The 9,362-nt window shown below is 60.5% G+C and overlaps 2 protein-coding genes across 3 annotated transcripts; both read left to right on the top strand.

Moving 5' to 3' along the window:
- Positions 1–11: 11 nt before the first annotated feature.
- On the top strand, positions 12–3,601 carry LOC106899887 (histone-lysine N-methyltransferase SETD1A-like). The gene is made up of 3 exons (XM_014961826.1): positions 12–138; positions 1,347–1,466; positions 3,348–3,601. The coding sequence occupies exons 1-3, from the start codon at positions 85–87 to the stop codon at positions 3,522–3,524; spliced, it is 351 nt and encodes a 116-aa protein (XP_014817312.1). The 5' UTR covers positions 12–84; the 3' UTR covers positions 3,525–3,601.
- A 1,855-nt stretch (positions 3,602–5,456) lies between these two features.
- On the top strand, positions 5,457–9,291 carry SUV39H1 (suppressor of variegation 3-9 homolog 1). Of its 2 annotated transcripts, XM_014961825.1 has the most exons (4): positions 5,457–5,595; positions 7,654–7,906; positions 8,032–9,183; positions 9,266–9,291. In XM_014961825.1, exons 1-2 carry the CDS (start codon positions 5,470–5,472, stop codon positions 7,825–7,827), a joined length of 300 nt encoding a protein of 99 aa, XP_014817311.1. In that variant the 5' UTR covers positions 5,457–5,469; the 3' UTR covers positions 7,828–7,906; positions 8,032–9,183; positions 9,266–9,291. The 2 variants fall into 2 exon arrangements, with proteins under 2 accessions (XP_014817311.1, XP_014817310.1); XM_014961824.1 differs by having other exon boundaries at positions 7,654–9,183.
- Positions 9,292–9,362: the final 71 nt, after the last annotated feature.

Here is a 9,362-nt window from a genome sequence, read left to right as displayed (position 1 = left end):
CCATTGTCTTCTCCTCCCCCCCCCCAGGGCCCCAACCGGCTCCTGTCGGAGCGACGCTCGGAGCAGCGGCGCCTCCTCAGCGCCATGGGCTCGGCCGCGCCCTTGGACAGCGACCTCCTCAAGCTCAACCAGCTCAAGGTGGGGCTTCTCCGGTGGCCTGGTGGCCCCTCGGGTCTTCTGGTGGCCCTCCAGCCTGGTGGCCCTCCATCTTCGTGTCCCTCCATCCTCACGTCTCCTGGTGTCCTCCATCCTGATGTTCCTGTTCTTGGTGGCCCTCCATCCTGATGTTCCTCATCTTGGTGTTCCTCCATCCTCATGTCCTGGTGTCCTTCCATCCTGATGTTCCTTGGTGTTTCTCCATCCTGATGTTCTCTGATGTCCCTCCATCCTGGTGTCTCTCCATCCTGGTGTCCCTCCATCCTGGTTGTCTCCATCTTGGTGTCCCTCCATCCTGGTGTCTCTCCATCCTGGTTGTCTCCATCTTGGTGTCCCTCCATCCTGATGTTCCCTCGTGTGTCTTCATCCTGGTGTTCCCTGGCGTCCCTCCATCCTCATGTCCCCTGGTGTCCCTCCATCCTGATGTTCCTCATCCTGGTGTCCCTCCATCCTGATGTTCCTCTATCCTGATGTTCTCTGGTGTCCCTCCATCCTGATGTTCCTCATCCTGGTGTCCCTCCATCCTCATGTCCTCATGTTCCTCCCTCCTGGTGTCCCTCCATCCTGATGTTCCTCCTCTTGGTGTCCCTCCATCCTCATGTCCTGGTGTCCCTCCATCCTGATGTTCCTTGTCCTGGTGTCTCTCCCCCTTGGTGTCCCTCCATCCTGATGTTCTCTGGTGTCCCTCCATCCTCATGTCCTGGCATCCCTCTGTCCTGGTGTCCTTCCGTCCTGGTGTCCCTCCATCCTGAGGTTCCTTGTCTTGGTGTCCCTCCATCCTCACGTCCTGGTGTCCTTCCCTCCTGATGTCCCTCTGTTCTGGTGTTCTCTGATGTTCCTCATCCTGATGTTCTCTGGTGTCCTTCCATCCTGATGTTCTCTGGTGTTCCCCATCTTGATGTTCCTCGTCCTGGTGTCCCTCCATCTTGGTGTCCCTCCATCCTGGTTGTCTTCACCTTGGTGTCCCTCCATCTTGACGTTCCTCATCTTGGTGTCCCTCCATCCTCACGTCCTCCTTGTCCTGGTGTCCCTCCATCTTGGTGTCCCTCCATCCTGATGTCCCCTGGTGCCCCCCATGTCCTCGGGATCCCCCCGTTGGGTTGTCCCCCTTTGGGTTGTCCCCCCCTGACGTGTCCCCCCCATTGGGTTGTCCCCTCGGTGACGTGTCCCCCCCGTTGGGTTGTCCCCAGTTCCGGAAGAAGCGGCTGCGTTTTGGGCGGAGCCGGATCCACGAGTGGGGCCTGTTCGCCATGGAGCCCATCGCCGCCGACGAGATGGTCATCGAGTACGTGGGGCAGAACATCCGCCAGGTCGGTCCCGCCCCACACCGCCCCACGGCGACCTCCCACCGCCCCATAGGGACCTCCTCCTGCCCCATGGAGACTTCCTGCCCCATAGGGACCTCCTCCTGCCCCACAGGGACCTCCTGCCCCATAGAGACCTCCCTCCTGATGTCCCTCTGTTCTGGTGTTCTCTGATGTTCCTCATCCTGATGTTCTCTGGTGTCCTTCCATCCTGATGTTCTCTGGTGTTCCCCATCTTGATGTTCCTCGTCCTGGTGTCCCTCCATCTTGGTGTCCCTCCATCCTGGTTGTCTTCACCTTGGTGTCCCTCCATCTTGACGTTCCTCATCTTGGTGTCCCTCCATCCTCACGTCCTCCTTGCCATGGGGACCTCCCACCACCCCACAGGGACCTTCTCCTGCCCCACGGCGACCTCCTCCTGACCCATAGGGACCTCCTGCCCCATAGGGACCTCCCACCACCCCATAGGGACCTTCTCCTGCCCTACAGGGACCTTCTCCCGCCCCACAGGGACCTTCTCCCACCCCATAGGGACCTCCTGCTGCCCCATAGAGACCTCGTGCCCCATGGGGACCTCCCACCACCCCACAGGGACCTTCTCCTGCCCCACGGCGACCTCCTCCTGACCCATAGGGACCTCCTGCCCCATAGGGACCTTCTACTGCCCCATGGAGACCTCCCACTGCCCCATGGGGACCTTCTGCTGCTCCATAGGGACCTCCTCCTGCCCCATAGGGACCTCCCACCAACCCATGGAGACCTCCTCCTGCCTCATGGGGACCTTCTCCTGCCCCATAGGGACCTCCTCCTGCCCCACGGGGACCTCCCACCAACCCATGGAGACCTCCCACCACCCCACAGGGACCTTCTCCTGCCCCATGGCGACCTCCTCCCATCATCTTTGGTGGCCACCAAAGACCTCATGGCCACCTCCAACCACCCTGTGGCCATCTCCAACCACCTCATGGCCACCTCCAACCATCTCCAACCACCCCGTGGCCACCTCCCACCTCCCTTGGTGGCCACCAAAGACCTCGTGGCCACCTCCAACCACCTCCAACCACCCCGTGGCCACCTCCCACCTCCCTTGGTGGCCACCAAAGACCTCGTGGCCACCTCCAACCACCCCGTGGCCATCTCCAACCACCTCATGGCCACCTCCCACCTCCCTTGGTGGCCACCACAGACCTTGTGGCCATCTCCCACCACCTTCTGGGGACCTCCCACCTCCCTTGGTGGCCACCAAAGACCCCATGGCCACCTCCAACCACCCCATGGCCATCTCCAACCACCTCCAACCACCTCATGGCCATCTCCAACCTCCCGTGGTGGCCACCAAAGACCTCGTGGCCACCTCCAACCACCCCATGGCCACCTCCCACCACCTTCTGGGGACCTCCCACCTCCCTTGGTGGCCACCAAAGACCTCGTGGCCACCTCCCACCACCTCCAACCACCCCGTGGCCACCTCCAACCACCCCATGGCCATCTCCAACCACCTCCAACCGCCCCATGGCCATCTCCAACCTCCCTTGGTGGCCACCAAAGACCTCGTGGCCACCTCCAACCACCTTCTGGGGACCTCCAACCTCCCGTGGTGGCCACCAAAGACCTTGTGGCCACCTCCAACCACCCCATGGCCACCTCCCACCACCTTCTGGGGACCTCCCACCTCCCTTGGTGGCCACCAAAGACCTCGTGGCCACCTCCAACCACCTTCTGGGGACCTTCTACCTCCCTTGGTGGCCATCAAAGACTTCATGGCCACCTCCCACCACCTCCAACCACCCCATGGCCACCTCCAACCGCCCCATGGCCATCTCCAACCTCCCTTGGTGGCCACCAAAGACCTCGTGGCCACCTCCAACCACCTCCGTGTCCCCCCAGGTGGTGGCCGACATGCGGGAGAAGCGCTACGTGCAGGAGGGCATCGGCAGCAGTTACCTCTTCCGCGTGGACCACGACACCATCATCGACGCCACCAAGTGCGGCAACTTGGCCCGGTTCATCAACCACTGCTGCACGGTGAGGCCACCGGGGTGGACCTGGGGCCACCAGAGTTGACGTGGGGCCACCAGAGTTGACTTGAGGCCACCACAGTTGACTTGGGACCACCACCATTGTTGACCTGAGGCCACCAGGGTTGACTTGTGGCCACCCTCCAACCACCTCCAACCACCCCGTGGCCACCTCCAACCACCTCATGGCCACCTCCCCCCTCCCTTGGTGGCCACCAAAGACCTCATGGCCACCTCCCATCACCTTGTGGCCACCTCCCACCATCTCCAACCACCTCATGGTCACCTCCAACCTCCCTTGGTGGCCACCAAAGACCTCGTGGCCACCTCCCACCACCTCCAACCACCCCGTGGCCACCTCCCACCTTCCTTGGTGGCCACCAAAGACCTCATGGCCACCATCTATCGCACCCAACCACCCCATGGCCATCTCCAACCACCTCCAACCACCCCATGGCCACCTCCCACCTCCCTTGGTAGCCACCAAAGACCTTGTGGCCACCTCCAACTACCTTCTGGCCACCTCCCACCTCCCTTGGTGGCCACCAAAGACCCCATGGCCACCTCCCATCACCTTGTGGCCACCTCCCACCATCTCCAACCACCTCATGGTCACCTCCAACCTCCCTTGGTGGCCACCAAAGACCTCGTGGCCACCTCCCACCACCTCCAACCACCCCGTGGCCACCTCCAACCACCCCATGTTGACTCCCTTGGTGGCCACCAAAGACCTCATGGCCACCACCTATTGCGCCCAACCACCCCGTGGCCACCTCCAACCACCTCCAACCACCCCATGGCCACCTCCCACCTTCCTTAGTGGCCACCAAAGACCTTGTGGCCACCTCCAACCACCTTCTGGGGACCTCCCACCTCCCTTGGTGGCCACCAAAGACCTCATGGCCACCTCCCACCATCTCCAACCACCTCATGGTCACCTCCAACCTCCCTTGGTGGCCACCAAAGACCTCGTGGCCACCTCCAACCACCTCCGTGTCCCCCCAGGTGGTGGCCGACATGCGGGAGAAGCGCTACGTGCAGGAGGGCATCGGCAGCAGTTACCTCTTCCGCGTGGACCACGACACCATCATCGACGCCACCAAGTGCGGCAACTTGGCCCGGTTCATCAACCACTGCTGCACGGTGAGGCCACCGGGGCGGGCCTGGGGCCACCGGGGTGGGCTTGGGGCCACCAGGGTTGACGTGGGGCCACCAGGGTTGAGGGTTGGCCACCACACGAGGCCACCTTGGTTGGCTTGAGGCCCCCCTTGGGTTGACCTGAGGTCACCACCCTTGGTTTGAGGCCACCAGGGTTGACTTGTGGCCACCAGAGTTGACTTGTGGCCATCAGGGTTGACTTGTGGCCACCACAGTTGACTTGAGGCCACCAGGGTTGACCGCCATCTCCAACCACCTCCAACCACCCCATGGCCACCTCCCACCTCCCTTGGTAGCCACCAAAGACCTTGTGGCCACCTCCAACTACCTTCTGGCCACCTCCCACCTCCCTTGGTGGCCACCAAAGACCCCATGGCCACCTCCCATCACCTTGTGGCCACCTCCCACCATCTCCAACCACCTCATGGTCACCTCCAACCTCCCTTGGTGGCCACCAAAGACCTCGTGGCCACCTCCCACCACCTCCAACCACCCCGTGGCCACCTCCAACCACCCCATGTTGACTCCCTTGGTGGCCACCAAAGACCTCATGGCCACCACCTATTGCGCCCAACCACCCCGTGGCCACCTCCAACCACCTCCAACCACCCCATGGCCACCTCCCACCTTCCTTAGTGGCCACCAAAGACCTTGTGGCCACCTCCAACCACCTTCTGGGGACCTCCCACCTCCCTTGGTGGCCACCAAAGACCTCATGGCCACCTCCCACCATCTCCAACCACCTCATGGTCACCTCCAACCTCCCTTGGTGGCCACCAAAGACCTCGTGGCCACCTCCAACCACCTCCGTGTCCCCCCAGGTGGTGGCCGACATGCGGGAGAAGCGCTACGTGCAGGAGGGCATCGGCAGCAGTTACCTCTTCCGCGTGGACCACGACACCATCATCGACGCCACCAAGTGCGGCAACTTGGCCCGGTTCATCAACCACTGCTGCACGGTGAGGCCACCGGGGCGGGCCTGGGGCCACCGGGGTGGGCTTGGGGCCACCAGGGTTGACGTGGGGCCACCAGGGTTGAGGGTTGGCCACCACACGAGGCCACCTTGGTTGGCTTGAGGCCCCCCTTGGGTTGACCTGAGGTCACCACCCTTGGTTTGAGGCCACCAGGGTTGACTTGTGGCCATCACAGTTGACTTGAGGCTGCCATGGGTTGACCTGGGGCTACCACCGTTGTTGACCTGAGGCCACCACGGTTGACTTGAGGCCACTATGGGTTGACTTGGGGCCATCACAGTCAACTTGTGGCCACCAGGGTTGACTTGTGGCCATCACAGTTGACTTGTGGCCACCATGGTTGACTTGTGGCCACCACAGTTGACCTGGGGCCACCAGCATCGTTGACTTGTGGCCACCACGGTTGACTTGTGGCCATCACAGTTAACTTGAGGCTGCCATGGGTTGACCTGGGGCCACCATCATTGTTGAGTTGGGGCCACCAAGCCATCATGGTTGACTTGTGGCCACCAGGGTAGACTTGTGGTCACCAGGGTTAACTTGAGGCCACCACCATTGTTGACCTGAGGCCATCAGGGTTGAGTTGTGGCCACCAGGGTTGACCTGAGGCCACTGTTTGTTGACTTGTGGCCATCACAGTTGACTTGTGGCCATCGTGGTTGACTTGTGGTCATCACAGTTGACTTGTGGCCACCAGCATCATTGACTTGCGGCCATCAGGGTTGACTTTGTGGCCACCAGGGTTGACTTGTGGCCACCACAGTTGACTTGAGGCTGCCATGGGTTGACCTGGGGCCACCACCATTGTTGACCTGAGGCCACCAGGGTTGACTTGTGGCCACCACGGTTGACTTGTGGCCACCAGCATCGTTGACTTGTGGCCATCAGGGTTGGCTTGTGGCCACCACCCTTGGTTGGAGACCACCTCAGTTGGCTTGAGGCCACCAGGGTTGACTTGTGGCCACCACGGTTGACTTGTGGCCACCAGGGTTAACTTGTGGCCACCACCATTGTTGACCTGAGGCCACCACGGTTGACTTGGGGTCATCACAGTTGACTTGTGACCATTGTGGTTGACTTGTGACCACCACAGTTGACTTGTGGTCACCATGGTTGACTTGTGGCCACCACGGTTGGCTTGTGGCCATTAATGTTGGCTTGTGGCCATCACAGTTGACTTGTGGCCACCAGCATCGTTGACTTGTGGCCATCACAGTTGACTTGTGGCCACCAGGGTTGACTTGTGGCCACCACAGTTGACCTGTGGCCACCACGGTTGACTTGGGGCCACCACCATTGTTGACCTGAGGCCATCAGGGTTGACTTGTGGCCACCACAGTTGACTTGAGGCTGCCATGGGTTGACCTGGGGCCACAACCATTGTTGACCTGAGGCCACTGTTTGTTGACTTGTGGCCACCACGGTTGACTTGTGGTCATCACAGTTGACTTGTGGCCACCAGGGTTGGCTTGTGGCCACCACGGTTGACTTGAGGCTGCCATGGGTTTACCTGGGGCCACCATCATTGTTGACCTGAGGCCACCACGGTTGACTTGAGGCCACTATGGGTTGACTTGGGGCCATCAGAGTCAACTTGTGGCCACCAGGGTTGACTTATGGTCATCACGGTTGACTTGTGGTCATCATGGTTGACTTGTGGCCACCAGGGTAGACTTGTGGTCACCACAGTTGACTTGTGGCCACCAGGGTTGACTTGTGGTCATCATGGTTGACTTGTGGCCACCAGGGTTGGCTTGTGGCCACCACAGTTGACTTGTGGCCACCAGGGTTGACTTGTGGTCATCATGGTTGACTTGTGGCCACCAGGGTTGACTTGTGACTTGTGGCCGTCAGGGTTGGCTTGTGGCCACCACCCTTGGGTGGAGACCACCTCAGTTGGCTTGAGGCCACCAGGGTTGACTTGTGGTCATCATGGTTGACTTGTGGCCATCACAGTTGACTTGTGGCCACCACGGTTGACTTGTGGCCACCAGGGTTGGCTGGTGGCCACCTCCTTGACCCCCGTGTCCCCCTCCCCCCCAGCCCAACTGCTACGCCAAGGTCATCACCATCGAGGCGCAGAAGAAGATCGTCATCTACTCCAAGCAGCCCATCGGGGTCAACGAGGAGATCACCTACGACTACAAGTTCCCCATCGAGGACACCAAGATCCCCTGTCTCTGCCGCACCGAGAGCTGCCGCGGCACCCTCAACTAGCCACCCGCCCCGCCCCGCCGGCCACCGGGGCCGAGGGACGCTCGCCCCGCCCTCTTGGAGGCCACCAGGGTTGGTTTGAGGCCACCAGAGTTGACTTGAGGCCACCAGGATTGATGTAGAGGGCACCATCGTTGACATGTGGCCACCAGGGTTGACATAGAGGCCACCAGGGTTGAGATGTGGCCACCAGCATCGTTGACGTGTGGCCACCAGGGTTGGTTTGAGGCCACCAGGGTTGACTTGAGGCCACCAGGATTGGTTTGAGGACACCAGGGTTGAGATGTGGCCACCAGCGTCGTTGACTTGTGGCCACCAGGGTTGGAGGGAGGGCACCATGATTGACGTGTGGTCACCAGGGTTGACTTGTGGCCACCAGAGTTGGTTTGAGGCCACCAGGGTTGATGTAGAGGCCTCCAGGGTTGAGTTGAGGCCACCATCGTTGAGATGTGGCCACCAGCATCGTTGACTTGTGGCCACCAGGGTTGACTTAGAGGCCACCAGGGTTGACTTGAGGACACCAGGGTTGACTTGTGGCCACCAGGGTTGACTTGAGGTCACCAGGGTTGACGTAGAGGCCACCAGGGTTGACATAGAGGCCATCATGGTTGAGATGTGACCACCAGGGTTGACGTAGAGGCCACCATGATTGACTTGTGGCCACCAGAGTTGGTTTGAGGCCACCAGGGTTGATGTAGAGGCCACCACGCTTGGTTTGAGACCATCGTAGTTGAGATGTGGCCACCAGCATCGTTGACTTGAGGCCACCACGCTTGGTTTGAGGCCACCAGAGTTGACTTGTGGCCACCAGAGTTGGTTTGAGGCCACCAGGGTTGACTTGAGGCCACCGTAGTTGAGATGTGGCCACCAGCATTGTTGACGTGTGGCCACCAGAGTTGACTTGTGGCCACCAACGTTGGTTTGAGACCATCGTAGTTGAGATGTGGTCACCAGCATCGTTGATGTGTGGCCACCAGGGTTGACATAGAGGCCATCATGGTTGATGTGTGGCCACCAGGGTTGAGTTGAGGCCACCAGGGTTGGGGGGAGGGCACCTCAGGGTGGCGTGAGGTCCCCCATGACATCACCAGGGTCCACCCTGACGTCACCAGGGTCCGGTGTGACATCATCATGTCCACCGTGATGTCACCAAGGTCTACTTTGATGTCATCACGTCCGCTGTGACATCACCAGGGCCTGCCCTGACATCACCAAGGTCCTCTGTGACGTCATCACGTCCACCGTGACGTCACCAACGTCTGCTCTGACGTCATCATGTCCGCCGTGATGTCACCAGGCTCCCCTGTGACATCATCACATGCTCCATGACATCACCAGGGTCATCATGATGTCACCAGGGTCCTCCGTGATGTCATCACACCCTCTGTGACGTCACCAGGGTCCTCTGTGACGTCATCACATCCACCATGATGTCACCAAGGTCCTCTATGAGGTCACCAAGGTCCTCTGTGACATCATCACGTCCTCTATGACATCACCAGGCTCCTCCATGACATCATCACGCCCCCCCCCTTTTT

Source organism: Calidris pugnax, unplaced genomic scaffold (assembly GCF_001431845.1).
Source record: "Calidris pugnax isolate Ruff unplaced genomic scaffold, ASM143184v1 scaffold973, whole genome shotgun sequence".
NCBI lineage: Eukaryota > Metazoa > Chordata > Aves > Charadriiformes > Scolopacidae > Calidris > Calidris pugnax.
This window is presented reverse-complemented; position numbering and strand designations above follow the sequence as displayed.

What these genes read in the sequence shown, in the direction of transcription:
- LOC106899887 (XM_014961826.1), top strand. Translation starts at nt 85, where the DNA reads ATGGGCTCGGCCGCGCCCTTGGACAGCGACCTCCTCAAGCTCAACCAG. An exon ending in TCAAGCTCAACCAGCTCAAG is followed by an intron (nt 139 to 1,346) that starts GTGGGGCTTCTC and finishes GGTTGTCCCCAG; the next exon opens with TTCCGGAAGAAGCGGCTGCG. An exon ending in TGGGGCAGAACATCCGCCAG is followed by an intron (nt 1,467 to 3,347) that starts GTCGGTCCCGCC and finishes GTGTCCCCCCAG; the next exon opens with GTGGTGGCCGACATGCGGGA.
- SUV39H1 (XM_014961825.1), top strand. Translation starts at nt 5,470, where the DNA reads ATGCGGGAGAAGCGCTACGTGCAGGAGGGCATCGGCAGCAGTTACCTC. An exon ending in TCATCAACCACTGCTGCACG is followed by an intron (nt 5,596 to 7,653) that starts GTGAGGCCACCG and finishes CCTCCCCCCCAG; the next exon opens with CCCAACTGCTACGCCAAGGT.